The 19746-nt window shown below is 38.2% G+C and overlaps 1 protein-coding gene across 1 annotated transcript; it reads right to left on the bottom strand.

Moving 5' to 3' along the window:
* Positions 1–6270: 6270 nt before the first annotated feature.
* hsd17b12b (hydroxysteroid (17-beta) dehydrogenase 12b) lies at positions 6271–19226 on the bottom strand. Its single transcript, XM_026378863.1, has 11 exons — positions 18924–19226; positions 14049–14095; positions 13776–13851; positions 13041–13148; positions 12676–12740; positions 12485–12529; positions 11732–11766; positions 10353–10434; positions 9565–9630; positions 9242–9391; positions 6271–7691 (listed from the first exon to the last, which is right to left on the bottom strand). Exons 1-11 carry the CDS (start codon positions 19099–19101, stop codon positions 7584–7586), a joined length of 960 nt encoding a protein of 319 aa, XP_026234648.1. The 5' UTR covers positions 19102–19226; the 3' UTR covers positions 6271–7583.
* Positions 19227–19746: the final 520 nt, after the last annotated feature.

Raw genomic sequence — 19746 nt, 5'->3', positions numbered from 1 at the left:
GCAGTGTTTATACTTTTTTTATTGATACACTACTGTGTCATCACATTTACAGCTGTAAAGATTTTCTATTTACAAACTTGGCTCTATTGCTGAGGTGATGGGAATGTTTGCAGTCTATTGCTTCAATTGTTCTCAGGAATGCAATCAATGACTTTCTGCATACTCAGTATGCACCAGTCACTTTCCTTCATTATTGGCCAACTAATGTCAGTTACTTCTTGTTTGTTTCAGGACATATTTTACAGCCAGAAAGTAGAAAACAGCCTGGAAACATTATAAAGATTTATTATGTTTCTAATGTATGAAATATAAAATTAGGGCCTTTAGAAAGGAAAGTTACTCTTGCCGAACTTGCTTTTGTTCGTAATTAAGTCAGAAATGTTGTGGTTAATATAATTTATATTTACTTATCAAATGTTTGAGTGGTATTTCTGGTCACGATGCAGCCTTTTTGGATAATTTCGGTGTAATTTGGAGCCAAAAAAAGAACAAAAAGGCCCATGTGCATCATTTTTGGTAGTGAAACATTTTTACATCATTGTATTTAAACATCTCTAGTAATTTTAGAAACCTATTATGAAAGTTTTGTTCAAATGTTAGACATTATTTATTTATCATCAGAAAGTTGGTGAAGGTCATGGCAGCTGGACTTCAAGAAGAATTTCCAAATGTTGGAAGCTTATTACAAGGTTAATAAGCAGAAAACCTTAAACTAACAAACTAATGTGGTAAAGTAAACTAAATTAGTAAACTAAATGTTAACTAACAACGCAAAGTTTACTTGCAGACATACAATACAGTACAGTACAGTATTGTATTTGAACCTATAGTCAGTCACTTACAAAACTGAGTACAGTCTTGGAGTAATCACATTAATCAACAAAGTTCAAAATGCTACAGAAATACAATTAGTAAATTAGCTACCTGGAGCCTGGCTACCTTCCTGGAGCGAAACACATTTCGTAAATTTCTATAATAAAACTACATAAAATGCTACTGGAAACTTTGTTTTTAATATTAAACCATATATATATATATATATATATATATATATATATATATATATATATATATATATATTTAGTCAAAATATTCAGTCTGTAAGTGATAATTATAATATAATACCAAAAAAACTGCGAACAGGGATCACACTGTAAAATCACTTTAACACCCGAATTTATTCAAATATCCAAGATAACAATACAAAATGATTGTTTTGCAGAAGTCTGGAACATGGAAAAACAAATTCGTTTTCAGTCTTCAGTTCCACTTACAAGCTGTATAGTATTAGATAGCTTACCTCTCCCCACTCATCGAACAAAAACGAATGGCTGATTGCTTTGGGGCGGACAAAGTCCCACAGAGTAGCTCAATTATTGACTTTGCTAAGTCAACCTTAAATCCTGCTCAGACTCTTGTCCTTGTGGTGGCCGAGGGCATTGAAGGCACACATTCAGCTCACAGTCCAGCAGACATTAATTCCTCTCAATCTTCACACTCAATTTAGTCTTGAATGTTTCTGCCAATATGGCTGAGCTTTGGAATTAGAAGTGGTAAATTATACAAATAACCCCTTAATAGCATGCGATACACGAATGAAGTGAACCCGCCAACGTGGCAGCGATTTGCAGCGTGCCAAGTGAAATGGAAGGGCAAGTCCAATCATGTACGTACATGTGCTCAGTGAGTGTACTCGGGTGGGATAATGAGGACTGGTGCCATAACACCAAAGGATCCACACTGTCTGTTTGTGTGCCATTATTTCAGGATCCTCATCCCCAAAATATCTACTTGTGCATATGAAAATCACAAGACCTCACACTTGGGGCAGACAATCTCATTATGTTAAATATAGTGATGAGCCACAGATGACCATGGGCACCTGAAGCAGATGAAAGAAGCCCCAGTGTATAATGTAGGACAGAGATAAGCAGTTAAGATGTAATTATGATATGAAGAATAGTATAGACATGGTTGGAGAAGTTGACGTGTGGAGAAATTCTATATCCGACTATAACATTTTGAGTATGTGAAAAAATCCTGTTCGGTCTCAGATGACTGGGTCAAGTACAACAAATATGTCGTCATTTAAACTTAACGCTTGACTAAAAATCCAAAGTCAGCGACACATAATCCAAAAAACCAAACAATACAAACTGACGCCACCAAGATAGTTTAAAAAATCTGCCATGATGAAAAAGGTGCCGTTGATATCCATCTCCCAACTATATGCATTATGTGGATGAATCTGATACCAGCTCAGGCTGCGCTCAGTTTACTGGTCTCTTGTCCATTAAACTAAGTTTTGTCAGTGTACGAGTGAATGAGTTTAGTCTTTACGGGCTATAGGGACGTGTATCATCGATAAGGCTCAGTGGTCACTCTGTTCATTTTTGGTTAAAATTATTCATGAATTAATGTATATTTAATTTTATTTGTATCCTGTCATCCCACATGATCTTGCCCATGACAAATGATAGTATATTATAAATGCTATACTTACTTTGTATCACATGTTGTGCACAGCCCAAAACTTTAAGTTGACATTCCTAAAGTCTATAGAAAACAAATAAAAAAAAATATATATATAAAAATACTTAATTGAAACAGGTGACATGTAAATAGAGACCTACAACATATAAAAACTGCAAAAAATGCATTTTGTTATCAGTGGTAATGCTGCACCTCTTTACAAAAACTAATACAAACGTTCAAAACCTGCTAAATGACATTTTCTTTCTGGTCTTAAAATTAAAAAAAACTAAGTGGATGCATGATTATTTTAGCTTAAGTATTATATCCTATACTTATTGTAACTGCTGTCAAGTATCAGTTATACTGTTCAAGTATCTGTGATTGTTTTGTTGAATGTTTATAATGTATATATATGACACTTATATTCAAGTGAAGTAAACTTTTACCTTGGATTGCCTACATCACAGTACAGATAATAATTATTACAGCGCAGAGGTAAAGGTTGCCTGTTAACTTAAATCAATACGGCCTCTACAGTGTTTGTTCATGTTTTCTCTTGAGATATATAAGTAAATAGTTTGTATTAAATCTTATAATGGTTCCAGATACAAAGTTCAAGATCCCAGTGACTTCCTTCACTGGATGGTATGATGTTCTTCCAGCGGTGTTGTACTGTATGTGTGTATTGTGCTTCTTTCTGAACATTTAAGCAGGTAAGTGATTTTTTTTTAATCAAGCTAGTATCAGTTGTGTCATCTCCCAATAACAATGTGCTGACATTGAAGGAAACTGCCTCCCTGTGCAGAATTTGCATGATCATCCTGTACTTGCGTGGGTTTTCCTCCTCCCACAGGATAACTCTAAATTGCCTATGGATGTCAGTGTCAGTGTGCTTGTCTGTCTGTGTTAACCTTGTTAACAGACTGGTGACTTGTCCTTAGATAGACTCCAGCAAGCTCATGCTCCTGACCAGAGTAACTGTATAAAGGTGCTGAGATAGATGCTGTTTTGCTGTTCAAATGTACAACAAAACAAATCAGGGTTACTTTAGGAGATAGTTTCAAATACTATTTTAAATTTAGATCAGTGGTTAGTGCTGATTAATGGCAACAAATGTAGGCATTGCTTTGCAGTAAATATTAATCAAAACTCTATTCACTGATTAGTTAACAAAACATTGTATAATTATGTTGAAAAATATGATTCGACAAAAAAAATCTGTCTATTCATTAGTTATAAAATGTTTTTCTTCAATAAATGATTAAACAAAAATAATGGACAACACAAAGCTGTGACAGGAAGAAATCAGCCTCTGACTGAATTAACTGACAAATTGAAAGAGTTGTTCTCTTGAATGCACAATTCAAGACTCCCTTACAAAGAAGCTGATATTTACAACAAACAGAAATTAGACAGGCTGCAGCTGGCATCCAGTTTCTGTAATTGAATTCATTTATGGAGAAGACATCTGCAGAATAGTTTTAAAAAATATACTTTTTGCAGTTTTGTGAAAATCATCAAACTGCAATCTAATACAATTATGATTCAACCAACTGTTCAGTCATGTAAGGCTGCTCCTTTTTTTTTTTTTTTACCTTTTAAGAATACTTTCCATTACTGCAAAGATTATATATACTGTAGAGTTTAATTGTATATAAACCACATTGATGATAGTAAACATAGTAGAAATGAAATAGTGAAGAGAAATGATTTGGTGAAAGAAAATATGCAAAATATGCAGTTGGCAAAAAATCTAAACAGGTAAGAGTTGTCTTTTTGTTTTTATTGCAAGTTCCCAGGAGGGCACTGTGAGCTGGGGGATTACTGAATTTTTGCCTAATGATTCATGACTGTGTTGTGATTGTTTCTCAGAAACAGTCAAGGGTAAAATAAATGAAGGACTGAACAGTATCAGAAATATCAGGAGTAGTTTGCAGATTGCCGTTGTTAATATGCTGTAAGGCTGGACTGGAAAGAGAGATTACAGTATAGTTTGTGCTATTTAGTTCAAAAAAGTGTATCAATAGTGCCACCACATGGAAAGGCTTGAAAGATCCTAAAGGATTGCTGAAACCCAACAGTTCACCAAAAAAAAAAAAACAGAGCTTCTGTTATTACATTTTTAGAACATCTAAAGCAAATATGATGTTTAAAGCAAGTTTAAGTTGTTAACTTGAAATTTAACAGATTTGTTTTTTGTGTGTAATAATATTAAAAAAAAGACAGACCACACCGAATAAATGTGAGAGCACCAGCTTTATATAATAAATTCAAAATGGTAGCAGCAAGCTGTTTGGACATTTAGAAGGACACAGCGATCATGTCAAAAATAAAACAATGCTTTGCTGAAAATCATAACATGACCAAGCAAATATTACATAAACATAAATAAAAATGTGCAAAAAAACAGTGGTATACTGCCAACGGTCCTCTTTGAAAAGCTCCACCACAGTTCTTAGTGTCGACTCAGTGTGGTCTCATCCATTGCCATATAAGGTGTCCACCAGTGATGATAGCTTCACCAAAATATCACCACCCACGAGGTTTCAAGTCAGCACAGTCTGCATCCATCAAGCTGTAGACATCTGTTGGTCTTCAAACCGACTTCAAGGAAGCCAAATAGGTCAAACATGTCACAGTCGCGCCAGAAGTTTCTCTGGAGGAGTTCATCTGGTACTCCTCCTCAGGCTCTCCACGGTCTGCAGGAAGGATCGCTGAGCCTGGTCCTCCTCCAGGGTGGAGCAGTCCTCCTCCTCCTCCTCGATGATGCCACACTGCACGCAGCGGAGGCGTGGCTCACGTTGCCCGGCCCTGCAAACACAAGCTGTGGCCAGAGACTGGGGGAACTCCTCCATCACCAAAGGCAGCAGATGGGCAGGGAGCGTGTCCATGCTGGTCGCCATGGTGAACAGTGGCCCAAATGTGAGGAGGATGAGCTGTAGACAGTGAAGCTCTGGAGTAGATGTGGCGTATGATGTAGGATTTAAAGCCTTTCGTTCAAAACTCTGGTGTATCTGGCCAGCTCTCTCCTCTACTTAGAGATAGTTGAAGTAGTTAAAAAAATATAAAAAGGCAAAAATTAGTAAAAAGATGAAATACAATACTTAATCAGTAAAAGCTGTTTAACATTCAGTCCTGAGGGTTCTGCTTGATGAGAGATGATTTGAGAGATCCTGGCTTGCTCCTTTTCCAATCTGCTCTTCGCTTTGAAAGTCTGCTGTGAAAACACAGTCTGTGTTTGTGTGTTTGCGTCTGAGCTAGCTGTGGTCTCTGAGCACTACTGAGCTCTTCTTTATATACATCTCTGCAACCCACTCGTTTCTTCCTTTGGGCATCCCTCCACACAGAGCTCCTCTACCCACCTACATTCTCACTGATGACACATTTCCGCAGCTTCCATACCAGTGCACCGGAAAAATCTCCCAGAAACTGTTGGCATGGGAACCGGACAGCGATGTTTGGGAGGGAAGAGGCTACACATGAAAAAGCAACACATTTGTATGGACTGTGAAAAATCGCTCAAGTTATGTGAGCTGATTGATAGGCTACGATAGGACAGAATATAAAGTGGGCATTACTTAGAAGTCTGTGGAGTTTTTGAAGTGAATGATGGTGTGGTGGTGTGTGATGGAGACTGACAATTGGCATGTCCGACTTCAAGCTCATTCTTATTTTATAGAATTAGACATTAAAACTGGAATGTTTATATATTTATATATCTAAATCTGTCCCTTATATCTTAGAACCATGGGATATAAAACACAAGTGACCACAGGGAGCGAAAGCAGACAGAAGTTATTGGAAACACATTTTTATTGACGGCTGAAAGAACTAGTGTAATACAGTTTCCTGTGGTTAGTACATCACGATATCCAGGTGCTCTGCTTTCATCCCAGACATCACACATTGTGCGACTACACTTGAAAAAACCACTAGCGTTAGAACTGAAGTTAGTCCCCAGCTGCTGCACTAAAAGGTTAGCATGAGTGGAATGTTTAAAGGAACACAATTATCATGGGAATTAATACAGTATGAAACTTAAATGGGATCTCTGAGCCAGGACAAATGAAATGTGAGGCTGCTACTGATCTGCTGAACGAACACACTGACTCAACATACTTGTCGTTTTGAAATGGCAAAGCCAAAGAAATGTGAAGGATTTTACATCGTTCCACTGCTTGGTCTGACGCGTACATTTTTGGTTTGGTTTAACATTAAATCCCACAACACAGGTGTAAAGATTAGAGTTAATATAGATGTAGGCAGTAACATAAACGTACATGCAAGCAAACCACTCAGTTAGTCAAGATAATTTAGAGGGATTTTAGGACACAAACTATCAAACAGCTACAGTAATTGATTTTAAATCAAACAATACATTTAATATGTAAACAAAACACACATTTTAACATTCTACCTCAGCTTCTCTGTGTGTGTGCGTGTGTGTTGGCTATTCTTCTACAGCATTAGTTACAGATTAAATGTAATGATTATTTATCTTTATTGAAAGAAGGATACTTTCCAATGATTTTGCGCTGGTTCTTTAAAGAAAGGTGCAAATCTGCGTGCTTTGAAACTCCTCTTAAAAAAATCCACAAAGAATTAAGGAAACTGTTATAATCACAATGGAAATGGACGAAACTTCTGCCTTCTAGATGTTAGTTGCTTAAGTGCTTTAGAAAGTGTTCCTAAGTAAGAACTACCTCCAGTGTTCTGCTAAAGTCCACATAATAACAGGAGGCTCAAACTCCTTCCACTATGTAGGCTGGAGTTCTGATTATGTTTTGCAGGCAGATGGTCAGTTTTGGGAGTTGGTTTAGTTTCCATGTTATTGGTATTTGACTCATTAAAGCTGATCACTCGACAGAGAGCACCAATTTGTATTTTTCCACACATGCTTAAATTGAATACATGTAGCCAGTTAGCGCCTTACATCATCTAAGGCTGGGAGCATCAGAGGGAGAGAAACTGAGATGATGCCCAGAAACTGTCAGATTTTCTCTTTCTCTTCTTGCGTGCGTGATGACAATGTTAGTCAGACGAGTTGTTAACACAGCTGGTCCCCTCTGTCTGTTGCCGCAGCTCCCGGCCACTGCCCATGTATCCATCTATCCTTGCTTCTGCTTCTTGAGGTAACGAGCGCGCTGGGACAAACCCATCCCCATCATGTAGCTGTTGAGGGTCTTGGCAGGGAGCAGAGCTGTAGTCACCCAGCCCTACAGAGGGAAATTACATGATCAGCTGGTGGCATTTACAAAGAACAGATTAGCATTCATTACTAATTTCCAACCCACAGAAGCAACAATCGTGGCGAGCGAGTTCGTGCAACAGATAATTCGAGCAATTTTAATGTTTAATGCCTGTGCTCATCCCAAATGAAGTCACAGTACAGTATCACACCTAGCAAACATGTATCATGTATCAATCATAGAGTAGAACTGAGAATCTCTGAACAAATTCATGACATGTTGGTGAAAGTTCAAAACTGTGACCACACTTGATTGAATATGAGCTCCTCCCTTTAGTTTTTTTTTTTTTTTTATGATTCTTATACCATGAAAAAATGAACTACAACAGACAGAACATACAGCGGGTTGTAATTACTGAGTCCGCAGAAGGCTGCAGATTGCTGCTTTTTTATCAGTCTGAAGTAGAAATCAGTGAATAGTGGATTTTCGCTGAGAAACTGGCAGAGCTGTACTGCACAACTGAGGGATTAGGAGATAATTACAGACACTTCTTCTCCAAAGCTTGTTGTTAAGTGAAATACAGGAGCTCATGGCAGGAAATATCTGTGATGAGATTATATTATCTCCACACAAACTGTTGACTGCACAGATCCAGACTTGTTTATGCTGAATATGATTTATTGACCATCGGCATGCAGCAATGGATGGTGTTGTTATTTATATGTACATCAATAAACATGATCATTGATATTCACAACATGAAGCGACTGAAAACACAAAATGAGCACTGTTCTCGGTGACCTCTGGAAGTGTGAACCAGGTTTATGTTTCCGCCTCATTTTTGATGTTTGTGTCTCTACGGAGTAATTACAGTGTTAGGATGCAGACAATAGAGCAAGGTAGAGGAGCATCCCACTCTATTATTACAAAGGATGTTTAACTTTTGACAAATGCTTTAGCAACTGTTGACACAACATTAATTCAGTGAATGGCGGTGAGCTGGTAGGAGGCTCTTGTGTAAATAGTGAAATTGCAGCCTGATGAGGTATCTGTGCTGTTGCCATGACAGACTTCGACTAACACGACTCTCAGTTTTCCCTGTGTGTGTTACACTGCACCACATCTATTACTGCTACGGAGGAGCCAGTTGTGTTGGAATGAAATCACTCCTACCTTTTACTGCCTTTCAGTGCCAAATACTCCAGGTACATTTCAATTGTTCATGCCGATTATGTAAATGGAATACAATGCACAGAGGAACAATTGGAGTGATTTTTAAGGCTGGCTGAGGCACTTTCAGCAGATCTTGAGTCATTCTCAGTGGTCAGTTTATTGCACACACACAAATTACAAAATAGTTCAAGTCTCTGGTTACTGCTCACCACCACACTGTTAGCTATAGCTAGTTACTTCTCTACTACAGCTTCATTTTGGGTGAAGGCTAAATATTTGACAATGATTTCTTAACATTTATCAATCAAACTGAAATTAACAATTACTTTCTGTGAAATCATAATGATCTACTTCCATTACACTCTTTATCTTTGGTTCCCCATATTATATATATATAGACTTACCATAATAGCATGAGGCAGATATCCGTTGGTCTGAGTCTGTAGCCCCACAGTGTTGAGCTCAGCTGCAACATAGCGCTCTGGAGTGGGGGTGTCCAGCGTAGCCCGTCGAATTTTACTAAGCTTGGTTGTGACGAAAAATGGCAGAACACTCTAGAGAATGTAGAGAAACACAGTGGTCACTGTACATAACATGTCGAACTTCACCTCGGTTAAGATAGACTGTGTGATGAGCCTTTGCATTTTTAAACTCAGTTTTGAACCGTCAGCTTCATTACAACTGAGTGGTTATGTAACGGAACAACTATGGTTGGCTCACAGTTTACCTGGATGATGATGCCTTTGCTCCTGTATTCAGCTTGCAGTCCACATGAGAAGAAGTCCACGAATGCCTATACACAAAATAAAGGCAGGTGATTAAGTCCAAAACCAAAGTTTCACCAAGAAAAGGATGAGAGGACAAATGAGAGAAGATTAAATTCTCAAAAGAATAAGAACAAAAAAAAACAACACAGGAAATCTTCGCAAAAAAAGAGGTCAGAAGAGACGTAATGCAGTTTCATAATACTGACAGCTGTGATGAAGTGAGATTATCATTAAATTCACTCTTAAACTAAAGATTGGATTCTTAAACACACTTTTAAACTTCTACTGCAGAAACCGGGATTTAGTAGGTAAACACGCTCCAGTTTTAAGATGGCATTAAACTAATCGGCTGAAACTGGGAACAGCAGGCTGTTTTTAAGCTAACAATCTCACACGAGATGATTATAAAACATTATGACACCACATGCTCCTATAAACATTTTTAATTGGTACACTACCTCGGGACATGAGTTAGTCACAGACTTATTTATATTCAACAATTAAAACAGCAAAATATGAACAAAGACACTTCCTCCCTTTATCCCTACATCTAATAAAACGTTGAACTGACAACCATCATTATCTGTAGTTACATTTTGTCTCAATGTTGAAGGACTGGACAGACATAAAACATGAGAACAAAGACGGATTTCTCCACCTGGAACACCTCATGGAGAAATATAAACCATTCCTGATGATCTGATGAGTTTACACAGATAACACTTTATAAACTGAACATTTTAATTACCTTGGAGGCGGAGTAGACGGTGAGAAGGGGAACAGGGTACATGCCACTGGCCGATGAGATGTTGAGGATGGCCCCCTTCTTCCTGGAAACACAGGACATGTATAAAATCTATCCCAGCATGAAGTATTATTATTAATATTATTAGCTGTATTATTACATGTGCATCAAAGAAGCACGAGGGCGAGATCAAAGATACAGCAACACCGATAACACAATATTTACAGCCTGATGATATTTTTCTCCAGTCTGTGCTGTTTTTGTACAATATTTAATCTACATTCCAGCAGGAGTGTATTTTGAGAATAAAAATATTTTGGCATGTGTACAGTTTATGATAGTCAAGCAAGTGGAGGCTTTCAGACTTAATTTTATTCAGCTGCAATAATTCAGAAGTATCAGGAAATTGTATAAATTGGCTGTAATACAGATTCATAGTGGTACTTCAAAAGACTGAATTCTATAGAGCTTTATTCTAATTTTCCGGAAATATGACTTAACATGTAATTTTGTTGTCACAAAAATCCTAAAACTATATAAAGACGACTAAACTAGACAAATGAGACAAAAATGATAATACTTATCTATTTATTATCCATTTACTGTAAAAAGAAATCGCCAATTATAATACATTTGTGTGTGGCGTGTAGTATGTCAAACAGTGCCTTCAATAACTGCTCCGACCTCCTTTTGCACAAATAACTTGTACAAAAACAAAAACAATGACAACTCTTAACGAGCAATGACTAAAAACAAACAACTAAATATTTCCAATAATATCAGCCCTGCACATCTGCTCAGAGAGATTTTAGTCATTTCCTACTTGAAGAACAGCTTCGACTCAGGGATGTTGACTTCCTTACACTAGCTGCCTGCTTTAGGTCTTTCCACAACAGGACTTTGGTACTGGACTTAGACTTTGGTAGAACATCTTGTGTGTTTAGGGCCGTGTTGATCCAGAGCAGCAAAGCTAGCGCAAGTCAAAATACTGCCAGCACCATGTTTTACAGATGGTATAAGGGCCTTATGCTGGAATGCAGTGTTTGCACCCAGAACCTGTGTTGTAATAAGGTTGTTATAAGGAAAATATTACATAGTGAAGACCCCCAGTAGCAGTAGTAGTAAGTAAAGCAAGGCATCGTGGACTCTTACCTGAATGTAGCCCAACACAGAAATATGTAAGATTGAATAATTTCCCTTAGTAATGAATGAACTCATTTGTTTAATTTGCTTCTCTTTGTCTATTTTAAGAACATCTGCTCATTTTTAGTCCACGTCCAAGCACAAGTGTACTTTCTAACATGTCGTTCCAATTTTCTGAATTACCGATGGTTTGTACTCACTATATATTAACAAATCACTTCCTCATCATACAGACTTACCTCTCCACCATTCGAGGTAAAACCAGACGTGTCATCTGGCAAGGTGAAGAGAAAAAGAGAGTGAGAAACAGAGCGAAAGAATTAGACAAGAGAAGTCTATTAAAGTGTGTGGGTTGTGGACAATGTGTGTGGAGATGTGTGTCCACGCTGGTGAACGTGTGTGTGGGTAGTGTGTGGAGAGGTGGTTAGAAAGAAAGACAGAGAGTGAAAAGAAATGATAATGCTAGCAGGGGGAGCAGTTTAAAGAAATGTTGAATGACATAAATTAAGTGATAAGGGAGTGGGTGGACTTTAGCTGTTGCTTCGGGAGCTGCTGATCATGGCGAAAAGGGACAGAAGTGACTTATTGTGTTACTGTGTGGTGTGTGTGTGTGTGTGGGGGGGGTGTCTTTATTGGTCTGTGGGAGTACCTGACAGTGGATCTCAAACAATCTCTGCCATTTGAATCAACTTGGACAAACTTAACTCAAAAGCAAGATGTGGCAGCTAGAAATAACATTTAACAGTCCGTGTCTACAGAGTTCATGTTAAGAATTAACCACCTGAATATGAGCAGTTCATCAAAGGAATATTGGCAAAAACTGCAGCGCCAATAAGCAAATCTATTTATCTACACAGACATGAGTCCATAATCACTGCCAAAGGGGCCTCTGCTAAATATCAAGTTGAAGGGAAATATATATGCAGTGAGGAAGTTTGATTTGACATTAAAAAGACTCAATACATCAATGTTTCAAGAAACATCCCACTCACCTGGCATACAGACGTTATGTTAATATTGACCATGGTGTCGATGAACTGAAACAAAAACAGGACAGTTATTACTACAACTTCATCGTCACTCATCGTTTTATCCGGTCATGTTTGAAACCTACAAATGAGAGATGTTATCTTGTGACTATATTAAACAGTTGTGGTAACAGAAAAATAACTCTTCAACTTACACTTTCAAGATTGGGGACGCTGAGAAAAAATTCAGGGTAAGAGTAGGACGTTCCAACATTGTTCACTGTTAACAGGAGAACAACAGCAGCACTGTGACATTCACGATACAACACTGTGTTGACAAACTAATGGATGATGAGGAGATTGCATTTCTGTAAATATGAAATTCAGGGTGTCATTCCTCTTTCTGGTCTAAGGGGGGCAGCAAAGGGCTGAGGATCCCAGGCTAAATTATCCTTAATGATTACATGAAAAACTGTGAGGGTGTATATACCAGAGCATTCCCTGATGTCTGAAGGCCTTTTATTTCACCAAACATAGTAAGATTTTATCAAGGTGGCCTCAGCACATGCTGCCGTCTTACCCAGTACTCCAATCTCCAGTCCAGCAAGTCCAGCTTCAATCTTGGGGTAGATATCAACAGAGCTGAAGTCTGCCGAGATCGTCTTGGTCTCCACACCACATTTGCTTGCTGAAGGTACAGATATGAATAAAGACTATACTTAACTATGTATATAGATACTGTATAGGCAAGAAACAGGGGGAGATACCAGAAACTGAAACTTACATGTGAAAAATCATTTTAAATAATGAAACTGCTTACAAACAAACAGTCATTGTACAGAAGCAGAGCAGAGAGAAAAAAAAGGTTAAACCCTGAAATAGGCCTTCATCATTACTGAGGATATCCCTCTCTTCAGGGACAACTCTCATTTAATTGGATAGATTCACTCACAACTGGAGGCTTTACTCATAACCAAAAGCATAAGTGTCCTGCTGAGTCTCCATTCAATAAAGGATCACTTGTGCAATACATGCAATTCAATGCAATATCATGTAGTCATTTAGACCTGCTGGACTGTCGCGCAGTGCAATACGGTTGCAACATTTCATGTTGAGGATAAATGAAGCTGTATAGCTGCATGGATCACTGAGACTAAACTGCAGTCTAGCAGCTGTTATACCTAACACATGAACTATATTGGTCATACCAACATACATTTATATGAAGCTCATGTACAAAAATCCTTGGCATTAATCTTCAATGATTTACACTGTATATTAAAAAAAAAGAATGATAACTATGCATACAACTAACCAATCGCCTTGGAAACTTCATCCAGCTTCTCTTGAGAGCGGCTGATCAGCACAATGGCAAAGCCTCTGCGAGCAAGCTGCAAATACACAAAACATATATACAAAATGTAAACAAAAGTGTATTAAAGTGCAATGCAAGTCATTACTTTGAAATTCAGAAAGCCCAGTGCATCAGTTTTTTAAGCAGTTAGTGGCATTAGATGGAAGTGAGCGTTTCACCCAGCTCCCTCTTGTTTCACTGTGACCCAGTGTCGCTCAAGACAGCAAATCCTACCTCCTCCGCGTAAGCCTTCCCAATTCCATCTGTGGCTCCAGTCACAACTAAAAGGGAAACAAGGACAAATAAGAGGCTGAATTAGCATGGCAGTGTATAAAAACAACAAAAGTACATTCTAAATGACATATACTTCCCCCCATTCACTGGAAACTTCATTAAAGCATTGATTGTTTTAATCAACATAAAACTCAACTGAATGGTTCTTTAAAACTAAGTAAGTTTCAATTTCTGGGAACTAAATTACACTAAGTATCAGGGGGGATTCATACAAGTCTCTCACACAATGAACAGTGAGACGAGCAACACACAGCACACAAACATCTTTACACACTGAATCCTATTTGTTACTGACAAAGGTTCTCTGTTGCATGGCCTAAAGTATGTGGACCCCCACCCACTACACGCATGTGTGATTGTTGGACTTCGTCATGGGCATTAACCTGCTGCCATAACAGCCTGAACTCTTCTGGGAAGGTTTTCCACTGAAAACTGGATCTGCTTACATTCAGACTCAACGCCATCAATAAGGTCAAACACCGATGTCGGGTGATGAGAAGTGGCTCACAGTCGGCATTCCTGTTCCTCCCTGATGTGTCGGATGAGTTCAGGCAAAAAGAATAGATTTTTTTTATTTGAGGCCACTAATGTTTTGGTTTTCTCACTGTAGACATACTTTGTTTTCTCCATCTCCTTTAGGAGGAAATGGAGATAAAGACAGAACACCGACAGAAACCGATGTTAATAGTCATACACCGATAAAGAAAAACCACAGTAGTAGCAGAAACATTTGTGTTATCCTCAAATTTGAACAGACAAAGGGCACTACCTATAGGACACCACAGAAAACCAGTGATGTCAAGGCTGATTGACAGATAAGTGATCACGCAAACTGTAGTGCAAAAACACCAATGACAGCAAACATAAAATAAACTGAGTAACAGTAAAGGGCTAAATGTGAGAATAGAGCGATATACTGCAGAACAAGGTACATGGAGAGCAGCTGAGGCGAATAAGGAGGACAAAGAGAGAGAGAGAGGGAAAGTGAGGTCCTCTCTGTCATCAGTGGCAGTCGAGCGAAAGGATGCCCTGGAACTGCCTGGCACAAACAGCAGCAGCAGCAAGGGCCTATTTTTAGCAATTCCCATCTTTCAGAAGGAACTATTCATCACACCTCTGGATAAATATAACAAAAAGTGGATGGGGAGTGGATTGGAGAGTCAGAGCATTACAATATGTCCCTGAGTAACCTGCACAGCCCAAAGTAAAGAGAACTATTCAACTTATTCTTGTGTCGTTATTGGGTACTTAGCTGTCAGGTGTGTGTCATTATATCTCCTTATTTTATGTTTTTTACTTCCCATTGCTGTTTACACCTATTTTGCACTTGTCTTAGTAATGCTACATCAGGTGGGTCAAACCACATCAGTCTGGCTGGAAGCATTGAGCAGTGCAGCCTCTAGCGTCTGCTAGTGGCCCTTTTAGACTCCATAAATGCTACATGCAAGGTATCCGAAAACCTGTCTTAAGACAATTAAAGATGAGAGCACCGCTGACATTTATTTTGATATTTCTGATCTGCTGCCAAGCGATACATAACACAATGGAAAAAACACACTATACTGTCAGAACCTAAAGACTTCAAGCCAGTGTCAATACGTTAACTTCGCTCAGGACAGCGTGATAATATTTTAACCTCACTGTCTGTTATTTCTCACATTTGTTTTTCTCGTCTGCTTCATTTGTGTAAAAAAATAATTCTTCAAATTAAGTCACTAGGACTTTTCAGAGGGGTGTGGTTGGCTATATCTATACATGCACAAGCAGACGGGTACTGAACATTTGAAATGTATAAGGTTTCACTGCATGAAGCTGTGCTCTGCTCCACCTTGATCATTTTTTTTCTTTTCCATATAGACACATTCAGAACTTGTTCCACAGATGCTTTGATAACTGAAGCCCCTGATCTTTGCTGCTTTCATTGTGCCGCTGCCGCAATGTCTAATACAAATATCCCTGCAGCAGTAACAAAGTTTATTTTAAGCAAATATTGTGTTATTTTGACAATGCCATTCATTCCTCCCATTACTCTACTCATCTGTCCCATCTCCCGTTTGTGTGATCTTCAAGAGTACAGATGATGCTGAGGTGCCAAGCATCCTCTAGGGCTGCAGCAGAGCCAAACAGAAGGGAGTGGGGGTGGAAAGAGGAGCGAAAATGACAAACACGAACATGGGGGATCCTGGGGGCAACTAAAAATAGCACACAGAAGAGGAGGGGCGAGTGAGGGAGAGTCTGCAGGCACAGCGTTGAGGGAAACATAGGCTGGGTTATTTTTAGTTGTTTTAAGAATAAACTGTTTTGCAGTCAGAACAGAAAAAAAAAAGCTTTTACAGCTGAGTGCATGTTCCCTTCACTCAAATGAAACAAGGTCTATTTTGGGAACTGCTGTCTTGTGCAAATGTAGGTTAGACTGGCTAGGTGTTCTGTGATAGTGCTACTATGCGCCACCACTGTGATGTTAGAATTGATAGACATCATTTAATTGTTCAATACTTCATCTTGTTGCCTGTTCTTAGTATTTTTGTTAGTTTATATTAGTTTTTATGTCTCATTTTGTGTCTATTTGTGATCATTTATTATTATGGTATGTGTAATGTAAATGTTGGATATGCAGCAACATCCAAGCTCTGATACATATTTGATTGACAAGTTTGAACAAAAAATGTTTGTTTGTTTGTTTGTTTTTTATAATAAATCATGGTTTTGGAAATCGAAGGTCATAATGAGTACAATATGCAGCTGTGCAACATGCATTTTTATTACAATATAAGGAGCGAGAAGATGAAATTTTGATACCACTAAAATGGCTCTCACACACACACACACAGACAGACACACACACACACACACACACACACACACACACACACACACAAGTGAGAAGTCAGCTCCAGTGAACCAGAATCCCGAGGTTCCTGTGTCTCATGTGAAACACGTTTATGAATGGCTTTAGTCTTGTTATATAATCGGGCCGTTCTCTCAATTAAGTCCACTTCAGTGGCATAAAACTTGTGAATGAAAGAAACAGCTGAGGCTAACGGGCTCCTTTGCCTCATTGCATATTCTGAATCATTTTGATTGTGTAATCCAAAAATAAAAACCCATCTGATGCATTTCCATTTTTGGATGCACACAAAAAGATCATAGGCAACTTCAGCTAACATCCTCAGAACATTTTGAGGATAACTAACAGCCTGACATGACTGTGACTTACAGTTGAGTTGAAAAATATATTTTTCATATTTCATAAATTTAGATAAAAATTATAACAGCCAAGTGTCCAAATAAAAATTTCAATACATGTAAATGACTTTGGTTTTGGGAAAAATTAAACATCTACCAATTTGTTCTACTGAACATTTTGGATCAAGTGTAACTGAACAGGGAGAAAAAAATTGAACCTCTGAACCTTGAACACCAGACTCAACACTCAACCAAGACCAGCTGTCTGTTCAAACTTCAAGGTTCAGTCAGCAAGCAGGATGGCCAGATGGAGAGCATTCAATCTGATTTGATAATCCCCTCGAACCATAATCCAATCACAAGACTGGCTACAGTTTACCCCCAGTGACAATGTGCTGATCATTCTCTGCCCATACTTTACTGCTGGTCAGAAACACCACACACCACAGTCAGCTGTGGTCTGCTGATGCTTACACTAAGAAGCTGTGCTCAAGTAAAATAAGCAAACAGGAGGCCTCATAATCGCCTGTCTAAACTATGAGCAAGTCAGTGGAAACTTATGCAACTCAGATGTGACGTGGTGCAACAGCAAAGAACTGTAGACCGGGTCATGTGATCAGAGAGATGTATGCTGCAGAGTTAGTGTGCATCATATCAAGTATGAAATACATTCACTGGTATATAAATAAATAAATAAATAAATATTTTTTTTTCTGTTCTAGAGCCCCAACAAAGATCAAAGTTACAGTATAACTAATAAAAATGTATTACTATGAGAATTAAAACCATTTTAACAGTGTTTCGTAAGCTCAGTTTCAGGCCGTCATTGCTCAAGAACGCGTTATCTGGTATCGACTGATAATGACATAGAACATGGACAAAGGAATATTAATATATAATAATATATATATAATAATATTCTTGTCAATCAGCCAATTGTTCCATTTTGACTCTGCTCATTACTGGTACATATTTGTTGTTTTTAAATGTTGGTAGTATGGGTTTGGATCTCGTGGACTAGTGTAGCACAAACGAGACATTGCTTTATTCAAGTTCAGGTTCAGGGTCAGGTTTACGCCCATGTGCACAAGAACTACTACATATCATTGTCACTTTTTGATAAAGCTATTTCTGATTGTAGTTAATCTATTGCTAGTTATGCATATACTTCCTGCTCTGGTATAAGTGATTAAAAAACAAGGGCTGGGTTTGGTTGAAATCCTCCTGTGTGTGTGTGTCTGGGCCTGTTTAACTAGTTCTTTAATATGTTTTAGACAGAGTCCACCCAAAAAAAAAAAAAAAAAAAAACCTCTGCCTGCTAGAAAACTATCAGCAGGACCAACATCTCTTTATTAACTCCTTATTACTGACACAGACTCTATGATTTCTACATTACAGACTCGTTTAAACATTAGATATTATTAATGGTTTATTATTTATAGTATTCTGCCACTTTAACAACCTGGTAACATATCCCTTTTAGACTATTTGTTCACCAACAATGTGGTGACTGATGTCTTAACGCTTGTGTTATTTCCCCTAATTGGGCTGATTGAAGATCCAGTGGTGATAAAAACACACTTTAAATGGCATAAAACCATGTTTGTGTGTTGACATCCAGTTTCTCACCTGCCCATCTTCCCAGTTTGGTGGGTGACACCAGCCTCCCGTTGCCCAGCACCCACACCCTGATCCCGGAGAGCAGCCGGTTCACGCAGCACAACGACAGCCAGGCTGCGGTCAGAGCTCCGAGCCAGAACAGCGGCGTCTCCACGGCCCGAAGCGCGGTTTCGACACTGGACGACATGGCTGCACCACAGTGTGTCTGTATTGTCGGATTACACTAAGGCCTGCACTGATAACCTGTATATAAATGTGGTACCGAGTGCTCAAAGTGCACAAACATGCGTAAAAAGATTCAGGATATCCGCATCAGCGCTTGGCTGTTTGTGATTGGCCCATTTTCTTCTTCGCTTCCGCCATTAATAGCAAATGGCAACAAACCAGAGCTTTACTACCACCTACTGGTTCACCACAGTCCTGCATGTCATCACACCCGTATTTTATACAAATACTAAAAGGTGTGTACATGAAATACTGTGTTGTTTTATCTTATCAAATGTACCTAAGACAACTTCTGAAAATACAACGCATCATTATGAATAATATATATTATGTTTCACAAACAAGTTTTGCCCTTTAAGGTTTTGCAGTGAGGTTTAAGACTGTGTTTACTTTTGTATTTGTAATCTTACAACATGTTTATCCTTTTATTTGTTTAAAAAAATGTACATATATATATACCTACATCTAACTTATCATCACCCTTTGCAGATTTATTAAAGTTAAATTCCTTTATTTAAAAATGTTCATACGATTACAAATTAGACATTTATTCTTTCATCTTTCAACCTTTTTTTAATTAAAATATGTATATAATTTACTCTACATC

This window comes from Anabas testudineus, chromosome 3 (genome assembly GCF_900324465.2).
Source record: "Anabas testudineus chromosome 3, fAnaTes1.2, whole genome shotgun sequence".
Classification (NCBI taxonomy): domain Eukaryota; kingdom Metazoa; phylum Chordata; class Actinopteri; order Anabantiformes; family Anabantidae; genus Anabas; species Anabas testudineus.
The sequence above is the reverse complement of the archived record's forward strand: the minus strand, read 5'-3'. Positions and strand labels throughout refer to the sequence as shown.

Excerpts from the sequence above, each read along its gene's own strand:
- hsd17b12b (XM_026378863.1), bottom strand. The coding sequence starts at position 19,101 with ATGTCGTCCAGTGTCGAAACCGCGCTTCGGGCCGTGGAGACGCCGCTG. Across the intron at positions 13,852-14,048 it reads GGAAGGCTTACGCGGAGGAG|CTTGCTCGCAGAGGCTTTGC; the intron begins GTAGGATTTGCT and ends GTGTATTTGCAG. Across the intron at positions 12,741-13,040 it reads ACTGGAGATTGGAGTACTGG|TGAACAATGTTGGAACGTCC; the intron begins GTAAGACGGCAG and ends TCCTGTTAACAG.